Source organism: Passer domesticus, chromosome 3, assembly GCF_036417665.1.
Source record: "Passer domesticus isolate bPasDom1 chromosome 3, bPasDom1.hap1, whole genome shotgun sequence".
NCBI classification, from domain to species: Eukaryota; Metazoa; Chordata; class Aves; order Passeriformes; family Passeridae; genus Passer; species Passer domesticus.
The window spans coordinates 109475837-109496336 of record NC_087476.1 but is presented as its reverse complement, the minus strand read 5'-3'; the positions used below and the strand labels follow the sequence as shown (position 1 = coordinate 109496336).

The following is a 20500-nucleotide window of genomic DNA, read 5'->3' as shown; positions in this document are numbered from 1 at the left end:
TAACACTTTGCCCAAAACCATCCTTGTCCTTCCTCTGTGAGTGTTTGTGTGAACATCTCTGGTCTCATTAATATTCATGTGAGTATTCCCTAAAGCTCAGTGCATTCTTTAAAACATGTCACTGTCCAAGATGTGCTCTGGTGCACCTTAAGTCCTGCTTAAAGGCAAGACACTAAGACAAAGGCAGTGCAGTAAATCACCTGCTCCTCCTGTTACACCTTGTTACAAGGAGCTCTCTTGGGGGGAGCATGTGCATCCAAAGGAGCTGCAGTTTGTATGGCTTCTTACTGTCTGGATAGCTCCTGAAATCCTGCTGCTCAGGGCCCATCCACCTGATGTGGAGGGCATAGTTCATTCAGGGAATTAATTTGAAGAAATAAATCCTAAGGCACTTTTTCTATCTCTACAGAGCTCCAGCCACTAAGTGCCCTGCAGATGAGGGCTGGTGGAGGGGTGTGGGGATGGATGCTTGGAAGAGTTGAAGCCTTGCTCTAGTCAGCAGTGATCTGGGAAACTGCATTGGGAAAGTTAATATGGAGATGTTGGCATCTCTTCCTAAACACTTTTTCAAGTCTTTGGGTTTAGAGTATTTCAGAATATTGTTACCTAGATGTTCTGCTCTGGGAGTAATTTTGAAGAATGAAACAGCACATTAGCTGTAAGAGAGTATTTTATTAAAATACTTCTTAGCTTGTTTCCTGGCAAGAAACTTTTCAAATATTCTCCCTTTCATATGTGCTCAGTAATCTGTTCATCTTTTTTATAATATTTTTAATATTTTTACAAACTGGGCAGTGTTTGGGTTTTTTTTTAAAGGAAATTAAATTCTGTTTTCAGCTAGGGGCTTTTCATTAGACTCAGTCTGTAGCATGTGTCTGTAGCATCAGTTTCAGCCTGATACTGGGCTATAATTGACTTTTGCATTCTGTCTGAGCAGAGTTCACCTCAAAACCTAAGATCTAAGGGAAAAAGTAATTTGTGCAGATGGTCTTCATAAAACAAAGACAGATTAAATCTGGAGCTGTCACAGAATTGCTCTTACAGATGCATCTGCTGCAAAATAATTACCTCTCTTGAGCCCAGTAAGTTAATCAGTGTCTCTTGTTTGTGTCTGCAGTGAAAACAATTAAAAGCTCATTTCCTCGTTTTTAGGTAAACCTACAGATTCTCTGATTTTTAGGGGTAATTAGATTTATTTTGATGTGTATCAGTCCAAAGTGTTCCTGTTGGACAACTAGCTGTCTGTAACACAATTTACTTGTAGCCAGGATGTAATTTCTTTTCAGTTGCTTTTTTTCCTTGGGATGGTTTTTGCTAAAGAGTTCAAAATCCTTTTGTCTCCTCTCATGTAAATTGCACTTTGAAAGCTTAGGGCTCTGTACAATCATAAGAAATGCCATTATTTCTATTTGTTTCAAGCTTCCTTTAAATTAATTTTTTGCAATATGAGGAAAAATACTGTAGCTGAGAAGATAAACACTGATCACTCACAAGCAGTGAGATGTGTGCACCAAGTGCAGGTAGGTAGAGATGGGCAGTGGGTGTTAGAAAGCAGCCTCTGACACTGGCACCTGATTCCTCTCTGCAAGGCAGCAGATGATGCCTTTTTCCCTGTTTTGCACAGTGCCTGCTCCACCAGGACAGATCACTCCTTTGCTGTTTTCAGGTTTGCTCTGCTGCCTGTAATGTCTGTTTTGTTGACCATGAGCAGATTTAAACAACTTTTCTCGTGCCTTCTTTTCCTCACGGCTTGGCAGGAGCATGAAGTGTTGAGCCAAAGGCTGGGGGGAAAAAAAGCTCCAAAACCTCAAGGTGTTTTAAACTCTGTAAGACATGGTGGTGATGGTAGACTTAAAAAGAAGTGACAAGACAACACCCAACGATTAACCTTGCATGCATTTTTTAGGATGGCTTGACTTTGCTCTTTGTGCTCTGCTTGAGACTTAGCACTTGTGATCTAATGCCAAAATCTATGTCTAAAATATACCTTTTGTCTCCACCTCTATGTGAATACCTTAATCTCTGAACTGTGTCAAAGCTGTGCTGCAGCAGACTGGCCTCTATTTTTTTTGTTATAAAGAGTGACAGTAGCTGCAGAGAGGGCACTAAGCCTCTATGCAGGCAGGCAGATATATTTGTTTTATTTTAATTCTCAGTGGACCTTTATTTTATCCTGATTCAGTTGCTTACTCAAGGGCACGAATTTTTTTGTGTGTGTGTGCCCTTAATGCATTAAACATTTTTCCAGCTCAAGGAAGCATCAGATATATTTTCCATTATCTTAAGAGTCACGACTAAACTTCAGCAGTGACCGTGGCCAAGGGGAAGGGGAAGAATGTGGAATTGGGAAGTGGATTTGTGTGTAGAGTGGAGGAAATAAAAAACTCCTGTGCTATAAACATAGAGGTTTTAAAACCTCAAAGCTAAGGGATCTCCTGAATGTCAATTTTATTTTCTGACAGCTGTTCTTGACTTAGTTTAATTAATGGGAAATGCACATAGACACCTTTTTTGTAATTCAATAATGTTCAAGTCTAAATCACTTCTGAATATGAGCTTTTTTGACACACTCTTGTATGTGCAGCTACACCTTCTTTAAGAGGCTCAGGTGTCTATATTCTGTGCAGAAGTGTCCTCTTGCAAAAGTGCTGAGGCTTTCAGATGGCTTGTGAGGAAATGAAAGAGATTAAGGTAGCAGGTTGTCAAGGTAATGGAACACAAATTAACTACTTATGTCCTCACATTGCCCACATATGATCTAAAAAAACCCTTTTAAGTAGCCTTTAAATCCCAAAACTTGAGCTGAAAAGGTTCACTGAAGCCTTTCTTTCAGAATTCAATTTTATTTAGAAATAAAACAATGCATTTGCTACAACCACAGAATCCAATCTGTTTGAATGATTTACTCTTTAGGCCATTTAAAACAAAATTCTTGAGCTGATCATGAGCTTCTTGGGATTTAAAAGAACTTAAATGAAAATTACCCCAAGGTGTGATCTGCTAAATTATGTGGGCTGTCAAATCCCCACCAACCAGTGTCAAATAAGAACAAGAGCTTGTACTGGAACACAGCTGATAGGAGTATCAGTGGTAAATTGCTAAACTTTCCTTTTTGCTTGAGAAATGGAATCTACTTTCACTCTTAAGTATCTATTTTACATCATACACATATCATACTTATACAATTTTATCTTTGAAAAAAATGTTCATTTTCAGGCATACATTACGTTAAATATTTGCTTTTTCATTTGAATAGGTGCATGGCCATATTAATATGGTTAATACTATTAATTATGTTTGTATTGATGTTTACCAGGAGTGCTAATCACTATCATTAATTCACTGACATTTTTAAATGTGTTGCACTTGTGTTTTCATCCAGATGACAGAAGAGCAATGGGAATTGCTAAATGCCCCAATTACATTGGTTGCTTCACATTAAAAAAAAAAAAAGGAGCTGTGCAGTTTTGGGAGTCTGATCAATAAACTGCAAATTCTGAACTTGCTGGTGTTTCCTCATATCTGCTTCTGTAGTCTCTCTAGTCCCTACTCAGAGAACAAATTCTAAACAAACATGAGCATTATTCATCTCCCTGCTCTGTGAAAGTCATACAAAGACTCCCACATCACCTTGAAAAATAGTTACAGAATAGTTATTTACTATTTGTAAATGATCAAAATATTTATACCTGCAAGTATCAGACGGATTAAGTTCTTAAAAGTTTCCTTTCTTTCTCTACCTTGCTACTTGTATGATTATATTGGAATGAAGTTGGTATTTTCAGTTAGGCCATCTTAGGGTGTAAGGTGGGTGAAAAATGTTTCATTTAATTAAGGATCAGTGGAGTTGCCCTAACTTGCTCTGGTTTATCTGTCCTTTTATTCACTTTATTTTGCAGGAATTAATTAGTTTTTCTGTTCACAAGTATTTGATTGCAGTAACTATCACTAACCACAGCTGGTCAGTAGTTCAAGGAGTTGCTGAAAAGCTCTAAGCAAGTGCTTCACACACAGCCCCAGGCTCTTTCCTGATGTGTGTGCAGCCTCCTAGGAGAGCCATCCTGGTGCTGTGTGATAATAATATGGGATGGACAACGTAAGTTTATTTTGTTTGCTTTGTAAACAGGATTTTGGCTTTTACTTGCCTTCATAGTTTACCCAGAGCTGTATCCACAATTAATTCGGGTGAAATGTTTGATTTGGGGCAGAACTGAGAGGTTTGGATGCACCCAGATCTGCTCATGGCTAAGAAGTTTTCACAAAAAGCAGGACTAATAGGCTGTAGAGCCAGGTAAAAGGATGTAAACAAGTCTGGAGTGACTGAAACCTTTTGCTGTTTGCCCTTTGAGGGCCAAGCTGGGAAATGCCTGCACTGCCAAGCCTTCCTCGTGACTGGCTGAGAGGACAGAGTGAGAAGATGGGGATGGAGACTTGCTTGCTCAGGGTTTTTTCTTCTTTATAGCTTTTAAAGTCACGCTTCTTGTCAAGGACCTTCTCCCTCTTGCTCTGTACTCCAGGATTTTTCAGTCCATTCAGAAACACAGAGTTTCAACCATGGCATCACCTAGAAAAAGCTGGGCAGGTGTGTGCAGCCCTGGGGCCTGAGGATTCACTCCCAATATCCTTCTTAAGTTATAGCCATTTCCAATTTCAGTTTTCAGGTGCTTGGTTTATTAGCCACAGACAATTCCTGCAGAAAGCTGGTTGATTAAATGGCAAAACAATTATGTTCAAAGCCCAATTTTGTCTCAAGCTAGTTCTGATGGAAGAGATGTTCTGTAATTCCCAAAACAGCATGTAGGTAATTGAGCAAAAGCCCTGAAGCCTCCAGCATTTGTGAATGGTCTATAAATGTGCCTGTTGCTGTAGTCCAATTTCTGTTCATGACTTGATCTTTAGTAATACTGCAGCAAAACTAGATGGCTCAAATATTTATTTAATATATACCTTTAAAGTAGCAAGCCAGAATGTCACAGACTAGTGATGAGAAAATGTCTCCCAGGTTATTAAACTTGTATGTCTCGTTTGCTTTTCATTGTAGTCTGTACAGTTTGTTTTCTGTCTCTTGAAAATTTCATTGATGACTGTTTGATGTATCTGACACTGATTTTTTCAGTGTCAAGCTATTTAATTTATTAGCCTGTGGAAAGCTGATAGGTGGAGATTGGTATCTTGCTTCCATTCTTATTTTTGAGTCTGTTTTTTTCATTTTAATCGATGTCTGGTGCACAAGCTCCTACTGGCAATGCAGAAGAAGAAAGCCCCAGGCTGTGTGATCTCACAGCCCCCGTGGCTGGAGAGGATGTGGGTCTGCTCTTTTCTGTGCCAAGGCACCGGAGGCTGGCATGTCTCTGCACAGCCTGTTCAGTGCTCACAGCCACATCAGGCCTGCAGGGAAAATGCCTCATTCTGCCTTCAGATTTTCACCAGAATATCAGTAATTTTATTTACCCTTGTACCTGCTATTTTCCTGTGCTTTTTGAGGTAATTTCCTTGGTTTTATTTTTCTATTCCTGCTTCTAAAAGAAGAGCAAGCCTTTCTGTGTTTGTCTGATGTGCAGCATATTTTCAGGAGCGTGGCACAGACAAGAAGCATGGTTTCAAAGCCATCTTATTGCAAGTGAATTCAGGAAGCCATCTCTGCAAATGTTCCTCTGTTGTTCTTTGTGAAAGATCAATCCTGTCTGGAGGTAAAGACCTTTGATCTGAAGAGGTCCAGAGTGCACACATTCAGCTGTTTCACTCCCATCTAGAGGGAATCAGTCCATTTGTAAGCATTTCTTGCAGTATTCCCACATTTGTGCTTCTGGCCTTAGACAAAAATGAAAGATCAGGATCTTGAAATCTCATGACAGCAAGGTACCTTCTTGTTCTTTTGCTGTAGAACTTGCAGTGATTCTGCTCCTGAAGAATTAGTAAAGTTAAAGCTTGGATGGCATTGTTTTCCACAGGGCTAAAATATCTATTGCTTCCTTTAAATTTGGTAAGAGCATCTGTGTATTCAGCACTCCTGACAATCAATGCACCCATCTGAGATCTAAACTTAATTGTAAGTTGGTACAAGCTTGAACAAATTCACACAAGTGCACCTGGGAGACATATAGGTCTGTAGGTAGGAGGGGTAAAAAGTTGAGAGGAATCTGTATTTAACTGAGTTTCACCTTCCTCTGCCTTATTTGACTCAGTGTTCTACCTCTTTTCAATTTTGGAGCATTTTCCTTTCCCCACAGCAGCTGTTTTACAATAGATCATATGTGGTACCCAGGCATCAACTCCACATCAGGATCCAGGTCTCCCAGTGCAGGACTTCCCATGAAGTTTAGTAATGACAGTATTCCAGGTCATAACTCTTTTGTTCTCAAAAGTATTTACAAGTAGTATAATTTCACCTACAAGTCAAGAGGGATGCTTGAAAAAGACCTTGCTTTGAAGGATTTTCAGTCAAGAAACTGCATTTCTGCCTGTGATTCTCAAGTCACTGGTGTCCACAGGTGTGCAGAGCTGGTTGGAAGCAGGGCTGAAATGCCTGTGAGTCTCTTCAGTGTAACTTCTGTGGGTGTTGAGATTAATGAGTTGGACTTTCAAGTGCTATAACAGCAAGGGAGGGCAGAGTACACTGAACAGCCCCTCACCCCATCTCCTTTTCCAAGTTCACACAGTCTGTGAACAAAGCAAATATTTTGCTAAATTTTATATTAACATGTCAGTCTTCTAGTCTGTTCTTATTATTAAAGAGCACTGTCATGGTAAGCTCTTCCCCTTGTATTTTAGCTGTGTGAATAGCATCATTTCCTGTTTTTCCAGCCAAACTGTCCTAAACATCACTCTCCAAGGAGATGCAGAAGGTAGAATTTTTGTAAACTGATGTTGGGACTTGAGCAGTTTATCTCCAGTGAGAGCTGTCTGCTTATTCTTGCCAAAGGCATTAGCTGAAGATTATTGGTCCTCTTGATTGCTGAAAATGTGTAACTGAATGAGAGACCAAGTATTTCATATATAAAGAAAGGATATTGCTTTGGGTTTTCTTCTCAATAATTGCAACTAGAGCTATACTTCCTCAATAATGCTGGTTATCTGGGGCTGTTTCCTGTCATTGCCAGTGGCCATTACTGAATATTTCAGAATAAGTGGCAGTTTTCCTCTTTTTATGTCAGCCCCATCCTCAAAATGGTGTTTACAGCATTCACTGTACTGTCTGTTGGGCCCCATTCTTGCCTCTGTGAAAGGGTCTGTTAAAGCCCAGAAAAATGGGATTTAATAACTTCCAGATGTTGTTTTTGGAGTGGTTTTTTTGTTTGTTTGTTTTTATTTTGTTTTATTTTTTTGCTAGTCTTGTCTATGATCACTGATTCTCATCCAGATAGATTTTCAAGTCCAGTTTTAATTTCAGCTCACAACTTCATCAGTTCTGAATAACCACATCAGCAAAATGTCTAAAAGTTCAGTATCCTTCCTTGTGAGCCTTGCCAGAAATGGGAAGGATTTCTCCCTGCTTGTCTTTTACCTTAGAAACATAGAGAATGTTGTCTTCAGACCCTCTTCCTCTCTAGGATAGGTATCCTTGGATGACTCAGGGACCCAAGGGTCTTTCTCAGTTCTTGGCTGAAGAGGTGGGCATAGAAAATCCTTTTCTGAGTTCTGGAGTTGCATTACTCTTAGTAAAATAGGGTTCCTTAGGAGATGCTTCTTGGGTGAGAAAGCTAACAGTTCAGAAAGAGCTAACTCTACAGAATCAGCTGGGGGGAAAAAAGACAAGACTGGAATTGACAATTTCTAGGCTAGAAAAAATATAAACAGAAATAACTATCATTTGCTTCATCTGTGCAATGTAACTAGAGTGAGAAAGCTTCTTCAGTCACCATAGAACACAGATTTCCTCATAAAATTTTTACGGATCTTAAACAGTGAAAATCAGGTAGGCAGAATTGTTTCTCACCTGCTTCAAGCACCAGATTTTTATTCTGAAATAGGATGAGCTTAAAGACAAATGCGATCTGGGGCTAAATTAGAGCCTTTCATGTATTAGAAAACCAGTACTGCAAGTCACAGATCAAAAGAAGGAAAAAATCCATCATTTTACTAAAAAATCCTCCGGCTGGCAGAAAGACAGAAGTCAAATCTGATTCAAATGGTGAATCTTCCCTGTGGGCAGAGCAGTGCTGTGGTTGTGGTGGAAAAGGACTTGACATGGGTGAACAGCTCTGATTTTCACCATGAGAGAAGGCAGAGGCTTGGCTTGGGGATGCTTGTGTTGGATCCTGTCAGAGCTGGAAAGCCCATGGAGATGTTTGGGTGAGGAGAGGCTGCTCCAGCCCAGCATTGTCTGTGCACAGCTTGCACTCTGCTGTTCTTACAGTCACTTCCCTGAGCTCTCCTAATGCCTGGGTAGAAGCTGAGCAATTAGCTCAAGAAACCTTATCAGAGTTTCCTCTGCGAAATGGGTGCCTTTAGTGTTACACAGGCACGGTGAGTCAGGCTGAGTTCCCAAGACTTTGTATGTAACAGGAAAGCAGCAGATAATTGCAGTTTAATAAAGCCCCTTGATGCCCTTTTCTGCTGGATAATAACTTCAGTTGACAGTTCATGTTTTCAGCCATGTAAATTTTAAAAAATTATTATGTATGTTTCAAAGAAGGTTTACCCTAAATAATAGAATCTTTAACCTTAGATCTTAAGCAGTGCTTGAGACAAATAGGATGCTTTAGGGTTTTTTACTGGCTCAGGAATCATGTAAATTATACCACTCTAAGTATACCTATTTGAAGAGTTCTTAAATTTGCTGTTTGTATTTTTAGAATTATTATGGGCTTCAAGGGAAGATCTTCCTTGTGAAAATAAAATCTCAGGCAGCCCAATGTTATGTTGCTGCCCATCCTTTCAAAGACACCTGTGATCTTTGCAGTGACAGAAGTCCCTCTATGCTGTTGCACTTAGAGCAGCTGTTCACAGACACATCCAAAGCTTGGATGCAAAGTTATATCCAAAGCCCATTGCTCTGGGGCCTGGCTGAGGATGTGTCCTCCTCCTCAGGCTCTAAGTGATGGTGTTTATGAACTGCTTCTGCCCATACCTATTGCCCTGGCCTGTGGGGCCTGGTTGCTTAGGAACAGATCTGTGAGGTGGCAGGGGTGTTTATCTCCTGGCCTTCAGCAGATAAGGAGTGTTAATTTGTAGTTCATATTGTAGCTGACTTTCTCTGTGGTTTATTAAATCCAGTGTGTTTAAGCAGTGAAAGCTTTCATTGAGCTGAGTTTCCCAGCTGTATTAAAAGCTCGGCGCAGCAGGCGTCGGATGTGAGCTCTCAGAGCAGGGCAGGGTTTAATACCAGTGTGACATTTGGAAGAGTGTCTAGGGGAATGCACCGTGCCTGCGTATTGCATTTCAAGAGCACTTTACTATTTGCCAGCCTTTTTATTTTTCTTGAATTTCAGGTTCCTAAGGGGGTTAGACTGAAAGGGAAGAGTTTTTATGCTTCCCTAAAATAACTGCTTGCGTCTCATTCCACGCAAATTGAAGCCCCCCCCCCCCCAGCTTTTCACACCACAAATGTGCAGCAGAAAGAAGAAAAAAAGCAGAGAGCCTGACTCAGTACTGGGCCATACCCAGTGCTATTCCTCTGTCACTGTCACCCTTTCCTGCTTCAGTCCCCAAATTCCTCCCTTTGTGCTGCCTTTTGCCCACCTTCACTTTCTCCAGGTCTCCTGTCAGAGCAGCTGGCATTAGCAGAGTTCTTGGCCAGCACTCAGAGTCTGACACAGCCACATGTGCCACTCCTGTGGGCTGGGGGATGAAGAATATAGCTGGTTATGTCATGTGTAAAGCAGAGTCACAAATCCCATCTTGTGAGCTGCAGCCTACTGCAGATGACAACAGAAGAAAGCTGGTTTGTGTGGCACCAGGGAGACAACAAAGTAGCAAGGCTTATTACATTCTTATTTTCACTTTCAGTTCGCAATTTAAATACCCACAAGGAACAAATTTGCTTTGTCATAACAGTATTTTTGAATGATAATGCCATCAGAAATTGTATTTTCCCTTTGCCCAAGAAGACAACAGTTGTTTTCTGCAAGGCAGAGAAATTGTAATCTCTACAATTATTCAATACTGTACACCAAAGGCTTTAGGATCTGTCATTTACTCAATGTGATAAGTGTTTGTGCAGTATTTAGCAGATTGATACTTATTTTCTTGATACTTTTCTTTTTGGTGCTATTCCAATTTAAATGTGGTAATAAAAATCCTATAGTGCAAATATATTTCAGCTCATGTAAAGGAATGTGATCAGCAGCTCACACATGGGTTTTTAACTGTTGTGATCAGAGGAAATGTTCTTAATGCAAGCAAGGGCAATAGAATTTGATCCTCAAATGTCTAGATTTGCAATTTCTGAGTACTCAAGTGTGTGATTACTGGCAGGCTAAAGTGCTTTGTGAGATTGGAGTAGAAAGAGCTCCTGCCAAATTCTCCTAAAATTTCTTCTTTCTTCCCTGAGCAGAGGGGAATTACACTCCCATGGTGATACATGTACTCCCACTGGAAAGCAGCCAGGTGGAAAGAAAAAAAGAACAAAATATGCTTTTCTATGCATCAAGTGTCTCAAGTGCTCCATACTTGTAGGGAGTTCAGCTGCAGCATGGGACCTGTTCTCACGCTCTGTGCAGATGGATGCATCCCTGAACCCCTGAACTGGCACAGGTTTGGTGTCAGTTAGGAGCTCTGCTCTAATCCAAGTAGTATCACCTCCTCTCCAGCTTTCCCATGCCATATGGGCATGTCTGATGGAGGCACACAAAGGGATTTTCTGAGAGCAGGGTGAGGGCTGGAGAAACTCTCAGGGACAGCATCTGTGTGTACTTTTCTGTTGTTATTACACTACATGGCAACCACAGACCCTTTCTCGTGGATGATTGCAGTCACCCCAGGTAGATCCTGACAGGCTGGTGGGATAAGAGAAATAATGCAATCTGTGGGAACTTCACTGTACTTGAACACAGTTAAACTGAAACTCAAACAGCTACATTTTCTGTAAGTGCAACTAACAATATTGCTGCATTGTTGCCTCACTGAAAGTGGCCCAGGCTCAAAGCAGGATTTGGTTTTGTGCTTCAGGCAGTAGGGTTATGAGCTTGTACAGATGGAGCTTTTAAATTTTCATCAGCAGGTTTATAAACACAAGAGTATCTATCCTTTTGTCTGCCCCCAGCTCTTTTACTAATTAGTTACAAATGCTGAACTTCAATTAGCATGGAGTGGAGGAAGAGATGAAATAATATACATTCTTCCTCATGATTATCCATCATGTGAGAATGAAATAGACATTAATAATGACTGTTTCAGTTTTTCAGGGCTTTTCTATTGGTGCTTCCCCCCCCCCCCTTTAATTCTCAGTAGTATAAATGAGTGAAAATAACTAAAAATAATGAGCCAGATTATCTGGTGATGAAATTCTATTGCAGGTAAAGGGTGAGAGTTTTCAGCCTTGCTCATCTTTGCCTTGATGTAGGTGTACCCTACACCTACACCTTGACCCCTGTAGGTGTTGGGCCAAGCCAACACAAGGGTGTGTGACAGCTTGTTGTTAAGTTTGCCATGGAAGGATTTTACAAAGACATTTATAAAACTACATTTTTCCTGCTGCTGAGAGGTGGCCAGAGATGTCTAGGCTTTGAAGCAACACTGTTGTGTGTTATGAGAGAATCCCAGATTTTCTGAGGGGTGCATGTGCATGGAGAGGCAAAGGGATTGACGAGTTGAATGCTGTCTTTGCATTTAACAGCAGGTTTGCTGGCCTACAACATGTGCTTGTGTGCTCCAGCTGAGAAGCTCTTTCTGGGCCCTGCAGGCATCCTGCTGCTGTGCTTGTTCCCTGTGGTTTATAAATCATTCAGGAGATTTGCACCTTTCAACAGCAGTACCAGCTCTTTAGAGGGTATCAAGGAAGGATCTCTACCTTAACTGATAACTTTGAGGCAGGAAGAGGTTTGAGTGTACTTTCAAACATTGGTCTTGGCACACAGTTTGAGAATGTATTGGAAAATTGTCAGGAAAGCTGAGGAAAGGCAGCACTTTGTGAGGTATAGATTGATTCTGAGAATTCTGCATCCAACTTTTCATGTCACAGAATCATAGAATGCTGAGGGCTTGGAGTGGACCTTGAAATCCATGTAGTCCCAACCCCTGCCATGGATAGGGACACCTCCCTCTAGATCAGGTTGCTCAAGGCCTTATCCCAACCTGGCTTTGAACACTCCAGGGCTGGGGCATCCAACCCTGTTGGCTATCTTATCTTAGGAAGGCTTTGCTACTTTGCTACTTTTCCAATTACTTTGGAAAAGTAATCCACTAGGAGGATAGGGCCTGCTGTTGGGAAATAGAGATGCATAAATCTGAACCAGTAACTGAAAGAAAACTGTTCTCACAATAATAATAATAATAACAATGAAATATGTTCTGACTAATCACACCCCAGAATATAATACCCCTGAGACACTTACTGGTCACTTCTTTGGTGGTTGTACTTCAGCATAAGGATGTCAGCTTTACAGGCCATGCTGACCATGGAATAAAAAGCAGTAGAATCTCTGAAGTTGGAAAAGACCTTTATAATCATTGAGTCCAACCATAAACCTCACACTGCCAAGTCCACCACTGAGCCCTGTCCCCAAGTGCCACATCTACATGTTGTTTAAACACCTCCAGAGATGGTGACTCAGCCACTTCCCTGGGCAGCCTGTTCCAGTGCTTGGCAACCCTTTCTGTGAAGAAATCTTTCCTAATACCCAAACTCAGATGGTAGAAGAAAGGCAAAGCAGCACTGCTGAAGTCTCCCCTGACAACATGAAACCAACAGAATTTTTCTTTTCCCGAGTCACGCAGGCTTGGTGTGTGTAGCTGGAGGCAGCTGCTGCTCTGTCACAAAATGTGGCTCTGAGCAGGAGGTAGCAAAAAGCCAGCACGACCCAGGGGTCTGCAATTGCCACAGGAGTCTGAGTCCAAGTGCCACTTGATTGAATTATCAGAGATGCATGAGGCTTCAGTTCTAACTTACATAGGCTGAGGGGTTATTGAGCAAAAATGAACCCATTCTCTGATCTGCTATTCTGATGCCATAACTCACTGTTAAAAGAAGGCCACCAAGCTTTTCTTTGTACTGCACTGGAAATGGCACATTGCAAGGGGAGGGAAAGTTCTATTTAAAATTGCATAATCAGATGAAGTGCAATTGAGAAGAGAGATCAAAGAGAGGAAGTAGGGACAGGAAAAAAAGAGACGAGGTACAGTGTGTCTGCACAGACAGCTTAATTCCACGTTAATGAACCTCTGCTTAGGAAGGGAAGGGTGGCTCTCTGTACCAGGAGAGAAAAACAGCCTTCTGCCACCACATGAGACTCCCTTTGAACATGGTCTCCTACCAAAATGAAGGACTGCACTCTGCTTCACATTTCACAGAATTAGAAAAGACCAAGCTATTTTCTGACTGCCTGCATCCTGCTTATGTAACTTGCAGATGACGGCTGTGCAACCTCTGGCTGAGCCCTGGAAAATTTCCTTGTTGGTGACTCAGGTGCTTGGCAGACAGTCTGGTGCAGTGGGCTTGGAGATGAGATTGCAGTCAGAGGCACTACCTGGCTACCAGAGCCCAGTTCAAGGTCTCTTTGTGGAACTTCTTCCCCTAGAAGCTTGCTGATCGTCCTGGTCTTGTCACTGCCAAGTGTCCCTGTTGTGCTGTGTTAATTAGTGCAAAGCATCTCTCTTGATTGCTCTGAAGCAAGAGAAAACCACAGCCCTGACTGTTATCCAGAGATGTGGGTCAGCAAGGAAGGAAGAGAAGAGCTGGGCAAGAACAAGTCCTTGGCCTTTGCATTAATTTTATCCATAGAAATTCAGTCAGGGTGTGGAGAAAGCGTTTAGTGCAGCGGGGCTGCAAAAGTGGGATTTCATGGGGAAGCACAGAGTCCCCCTTTGCAGTTCTCATTCTGAAACTCCATGCAGTCCCCAGAGCAGTGTTAGTTTGGGGGCTGTGAATCTGGCTGAAAGCTGGAGGTCAGGAGTGCACATTGTGCTGGAGTAGAGTTGAGAACTATTAAAATTTACGGATTAGACCCAGGGATGAGAGAAAAAACTGAAACAGATGCAGAACTATCTCAGCTGCAAACTAGACTTCCTTGTGGGTCAGCTGTCATCTTCAGGAGCAGCAGATCCCAGTTTCTACCTCTTTGGAAGTGTAACTGAGAGATCTGTACCACCAAGGCTGGGACAAGTGTGAGGTCCCCAAATCAGCCCATCTTACACCAATCTGTGCAGGAGGGCCTGTGGCAGCCCAGCTGTGTTCAGAGCAGCACTTGGTTTGCTCATGCAAAGAACCTGTTTGCCAGAGTGCAGTGGGAGGGGGACAGAAAAAGGCTTTGCCACAGGGAGGACCTGGTGACTAATGAGTTTCATTGATCCTCTGCTTGCAGGAGAGAGCAATCCATCATCTGTGGCTCCTGCGGGCTGTTCTGCTGAAGGCTCTGAGGAAGCAAACGTGAGCTGTTACCCAAAAGCAGGGCTGTGTGAGCCCTCTGAACCTAATGATGCTGTGCTCTCATGGATGTGTGAACGTGATGGTGCAGAAGATCCCAGCATCAGGGACTCTCTGGATGGTTTCTACAAAACGTATTGCAGAAAGCAGCCAGAGAGAAAGGATCCGACCTACGAGGCTGCCTCACAGTGTCTGTCACAAAAGATTTCAGAGCTGGAGCAAAAGGACGGAACAAAATATGTGTCACGTTGTCTGCAAATGGCACAGTTGGTCTTGAACAGAGATGGATGTAATATCTTTCCAAACCACCCCCCTTCTGCTTGCTTTTCAAAGCCAGCTGAAGGAGAAGTCTTGTTGGAAAACAGGAGGAGGACACCTGGGCTCTCAGATGACATCCTGCAGTTCCTCTTAAAACAAACACAGGCAGAACGTAGCCCTGATGTGTCACATGAGAAGTGAGCAAGACACTGCTTTGTTTCTGTCATGGAAGCTTTGCTTTCACCCCAGAAAGAGGTGACTTTGCCAGACAGACATTGTTCTCCAAGCACCACCTTCAGCACCAGATGCTCCATGGAGGGGTTCACCCACACCAGACCTTGCACCTTGCTCTCTGAAGGGCAGCACTGCATAAGGAGCATCTGTGTAACTGCTTGGGCTGTGCTGACTGATTGGGAGGGGTCATGCAGTGTTTGTTGCTGGGACATCAAACATGACCTACCAGGCTTTTGAATTGGCCTGCATCCTTACCTCAGGTTAACAGTGGTCCAGCCCAAATTCAGCCCCTGGGTGGGCATTGCTGTCCAATGCTGGTGGCTAGAACAGAATGTTTGAATGACCTTGGCATGGTGTGCCCCAGCCCTGCAGAGGGAAAGTTAAGATTTTGTTCTGCACGTTTGCCTCCATGAGGTGCCTGTTAGCGCTGTGTTTTTCCTTCAGACATGTAGCTCCACAGTTCATGACTGCAATGCCAGGTGAGTTTTTCTGACAAAAAACGTGGATGTGTGCATGAGAAAGAAAATACAGCTCTGAGTGTGCTCTCTGACAGTGCTTCTGTCCTATTTACCTCCCCACCGTTACCCCCCCCAACAACCTTCAGTTCCTTTCTGACTTTCATGGTGTTGCTAATGAGATCCCTGGGGGAAAGTTCCCTTTAAAATGAAATGGATCTCTCTGAGCCCAAAGAGGCTGATGTCAGTCAGCAACAGAGCAATGAGCCCACACACAGACACTTAAGGTTTCTCTCTCAGAAGCCTCCCAGCTCGGTGGCTTCTTTGTTGCTTTACTGCCTCTGCCAGGCAGATAAATGTCTTTGTGCATGTTTTACACCCACTGGCCTGTGGGCTGAAAGAGCAGTTTGCTGCAGTGATGTTGTTTGCTGACTGGGGAGGCCATTCTCCAACGTGGGTGTGAGCAAGGAAGCACAGAGTGCCAGGGGAAGGGATGTGTTTAAGATGACAGCAGATGGGCAAAGGAGGAAGAAAGAAAGAAAGGGTGGCTGGGGTCTCAAAGGTCAACATCAGTGTGGTTGCTCCAGTACAGCCACAGTGCTCACACCGGTTTTGGTATTTGATGTCCAGTGTTTGCCAGCCAGCTGAAAACCTCTCATCCATTCCCTGTCCACACTGGCCAGATCTCAGAGTGGGTGTTTGTGTTCCTGCATGTCACATTCCCTGCTGCAGTCCCTCATGGGGCTGCTATTCCTGCCTTGCTGCCCCTGGCAGATTGGCACAGCTGCTGTGCTCTGCAGGTGTTTCCAGCAAAGACAATGGAAATTTGGCTGCTGCCTTCAGTCAGAGCAGGAGGGGGCCCAGCTGGCTGCAAGTTATGGCCAAAGTCTTAGGACTTGGTTTAATTTCTCTTTGCAAATAGATTTATATTGGAAGTGCCTGGGTTTAGTTTCCTGTCCTTGAGTCATCATGGAACCAATACATTTGGCTTTGTGGTGGTCCTGCTCTGTGTGTTGCTTGCTTGCTTGCTTTTATGGCAGAGGTGTTGTACATGTGCTGAAGGGCACACAGAATATTGGAGCAGACCTTCAGCTGCTCCCCCAGCATTACTCAAGTTAATGGTACTAAGGGGAAAAGAAGAGGTGAGGATGCAGCATCATTTCTGTAGTAGCAAACAAACCCACAGGTGCTTGTGTATCAAAATCCAGATGAAAGCATCCTGCTGGCAAAAACTATAGAGAATGGTAATATCAGCTAATTTAGCCACAGATACAGCTGGAAAAAGCAAGCATGCTCCTGAGTGTGCTGTCAGTAATTACAGTAACATCACTGGCCCCTCTGGCAGCTCACACTGCTTAACCCCACAGGTCTATCACAGCCACAGGAGCACTGCTATTGACACATGTAGGGAGATACTGCTGAGGATGTACAGGGAAGAAGGAAGGTCTTCATTGTGAATCAGACATTGTTGCTTTTAATCTTTGCCAGTTTATGCTGTTCCACACAGTTAAATTAGCTGCTGTGCAAAACCTCTTAACTGCCATTTTAAGGGAAGCAAACTCCCATGAAGAGAGAGATGGAGAAATCACAGGTCTGCGTCTGAATCCCTTCAGTTGCTGTGTTTGGTTTGTTGTTGAATTGGTCAGTGCTTTAGGTTAGCTTGAAAACCATCTGGTCTCCTACTCAAACTTTAAAAAAAATTACTTTAATTAAAAAAAAAGCCAAAGACGTTCAATTTCCACAAAAAAAGCTTGCAGAAAATAGGGAGTTCCTGCTCCTCAAGAGAGACCTGCTGCTGCTGATGTTTGAGACATCCCTACTGAGTTTTGATGGAAGAGAGAAGAAGCTTGGAATGACAAAACAGAGAAAAGGTGGCTGCTGGAAGACCATGAAGAGAGATACTGGCAGATGAGAGCATGAAACTGTTCAATTTTAAGGACCAACGTAGGCAGAACAGACTGGATGCAGCTGAAAAATTTAGATTATGACTCATATCTACAAATCTTGTCTGGCATCTTGCAGAGGACATGGTAATCTCTGTGCTGCTGAAACATGCAGTCTTTTGAGAAGTTTGCACCCCTCAGAATCAGGAGTACTGCAGCTCTGTGTGCTGCTCACTTCCAGTGGCTCATGGATATGACTATCCATGGCTTGCTCAAGGTCAAATGACAGTCTTTTTGCATGGCAAGTACCAAGAGTGGTATGAAGCCCTCACAGAAATGTCCCTTGTTCTGTCCATTCTCCCCCAGCCTGTGCACTAATCTGAGAAACTGAGTTTATTCCTGAGAGGTGAAGTGTGTTCCTCTCTCCCTGGCTTGCACTTGGCTTAGTTTTGACGCTTGTGTGGTTTCAGCTCACCCTGTCTCCCCAGTGCTGGTGTTTCTCACCTCTGCTGGCAAAGCCAGCTGCTGTCACCTCTCTTCATCCCCCTGTGTGTGGGGGCTGCTTTAGCAAAGGCATTTGTGGGTTTACACTGCAGAACAAATCCAAGGGTTTTTTTTTCCTTCTGTTTGTTCAAGGCTCACAGGCAAGGAACAGCTCTCTGAGCCTAACTTAGAGCAATACCTGAAAACCTACACCACCTTTCAGGGCTCTGCATATACAAGATCCCACAAGATTCTCAGGCAAAGTGTGTAAGTGAAGTAAAAGATGGGGCATCAGTCCCATAAGGTAGGACAAGCAAGGCCACAATTGATCCCCCATTGCCAAGTAGGACTAACACAGGACATGGAGAGGACTTGCCTTGGCCCAGGAGTTTCCCTGCTGCCTAGCCCAGATCCAAATGCCACCCAAGGTCTGTTAGGGCATGTGTACTGTGGGTTTGGCACCCCAGTGTCTCAGCGGGGTGAGGGTGCTGCTGAGCCCCTGCCCTTGCACTCCAGCCACTGGAGTGGCCTCGGGGCTCAGCCTAGGACCAGCTCTGGCAGGCTGAGAGAGCTGCCTCTACTCCCTTCCATAAATGCCTGGTCCAAGCTCTTTTGTCATCCTTGCTGAATCCTGCTGCTGTTCAGTCATTCCCTGGCTGGGAGCTGCTCCAGGATGGTTGGTATCAATGGCCTCTCTGCTGCTTACTCCGACAGCATTTTTATTTTCCCTCCCACACGGCTGCTGGTGGGAGGTGCTGATTCATGCCAGCGACCTACCCAGTCCTGGAGCCCAAAGGCAGCCAGGGAGAGCTGAGCTCCTGCCACAGGTGCTGAAGCAAGCCCTCAATGAAGTGAATGGAGCCAGGGCTGTTTACAGCACGGGGGATTTTTCCCCAGGAGTTTAAGGTATGCCTGGATGTATCAGGACATATGTTGCTAAAACTGCTATATGACAGGCAGTGTACATCCTATATAAATGTGCCTATTTCATTACTGAGCATTGGTGATTTTGTGTGGGGCATATGTTTTCCCACAACACAGAAGTTCATTTTAAAAATATACTGTTCTGTAGGCTTTCCCTAATGACTATTTTTCCCCCACACATCGATTAGGCAACAGCATATGCCAGCGTTTCTTCCTTAAAAGTAAAATCTGGCACAGAGCACACAGAGCATGAAATAATAAGATGTGATTAAAGCAATAGCTGGAGCTAACTAAAGCCAGAAAACTTGTGGCTGAAAGGTCAAACCTTTTTTTAAATTGCCTTTGCAATGTCCTGTTTGTTTGCAGATGCTGGGACTAGGGAGGGAAAATCTTGTAATGAAAGAACAACTCATAGAAAATTTCACCTTCAGTAGAAGCCAAACGAACTTTCATTTGCATTGGAAGGTAGGTTCTTGTAATGGGAAATGTCAGTCAGCCATGGGGCAGGTGTCACTTTCCAGTGTTACCTGCTCTGCTGTGAGAGATGAGCCAGGAATGGTGCTAAATGGGTGCTAAAATCAGCACCTCCCGGCCACAGAAGCAGGGTGATTCTGTAATTAAGGATACTGAGGTGGGGATGCTGTGCCCTGCAACACATTTTCAATGTGACTTCCACCAATTAGTTTTTTCTAAATTGCCAGCAGCTTGTTTTGGGTGTCTGAGAGCTTCAGAGAAAGAGTGAAAGGGCAGGGCATTTACACCCACGTCTCTAACAGCAATTCCTCTCAATCCCCTGCAATTAGAGGTTCAAACAATAATAGAGATTTTGCATCTGGGGTCCAGGCCCCCCTGTTTAAGAAGCAGCTCAGCACTCAGTGTTCTGTGAGGCCAGCTTGGTTTTGTTCCTTGTTTTTGCATCTTCCCCGGGTCTGACTGGTCCCTGGGACAAGTTGAGCACCACATGATAAACGTGTGAGTGCAGACAAGTGTCGTGGCTGGGTTCTGTCTCTGGGAGTGTTAATGCTGCTTATCTGGTGTTCAAAAATAGCCTGGTTGCACGTGAATTAGTAGGGAAAAAAGTTCTTCTGGCATGAGGAGACAGACTGCTGTTTTGAGGGCTGGGGGAGTCTTTCCAAAGGCAGCAGGCTGAAAATGCAGTGGTGTGCTGGATAATCATCAGACTGATGCCTGTGCCACTTCCTCCTATTCCCATGGGGTGCTTCTGCAGCTGATTTTTCCCCAAAAAAATCAGGCTCAGTGTGCTTCACCTGAGTGCTGGCAAAGCCACCCACTGTGGTTTGCTCTTTCTTATATCCAGGGTAGCAGAGTCTCTTTCAAGGTCTCTTTTTCCTGTTTGGATCACCTTCCCACCATCAGGATTAGCAGACAAATTTACACAGATGGAGCATGTTCTTGCTGTTTTCATTTCCCAAGGCTGCCTTTAAGCTTAAGCCTTTTTAAGGTTTTTTGATAAGCACACAGCATTTCGCACAAAGGGCCTAAAAGTCTTTAAAATCGGGTTATGCAAAAGGAAAAGGATATTCTAAGGGGAAAAGATGCTAGCAAAATATCCTCCTGCATTTTGTAGGTTTTGCTCTCTGTTTCCTAGGCTTTTTTTTGCGGTTGGGTTTTGTTCTTTGTGCCAGTGGCTATTCAAAAAAAGGTGATGGAAAATTTCTTGGGTGATTCCTTTGCTGTGTGAATACTGCTGTCATAAAATAGATCTCTCAACACTGTTTTCA

The 20500-nt window shown here is 43.4% G+C and overlaps 1 protein-coding gene across 1 annotated transcript in view; it reads left to right on the top strand.

Annotated features, from left to right (window-relative positions):
- Positions 1-20500, top strand: part of SHLD1 (shieldin complex subunit 1) — a 39993-nt gene that overhangs the window by 18163 nt on the left and 1330 nt on the right. The window contains exons 4-5 of the mRNA XM_064415036.1: positions 14460-15492; positions 19125-19223. Of these exons, the coding sequence (XP_064271106.1) occupies positions 14460-14980 (521 nt within the window). The 3' untranslated portion in view covers positions 14981-15492; positions 19125-19223. The remainder of the gene's footprint in view (positions 1-14459; positions 15493-19124; positions 19224-20500) is intronic.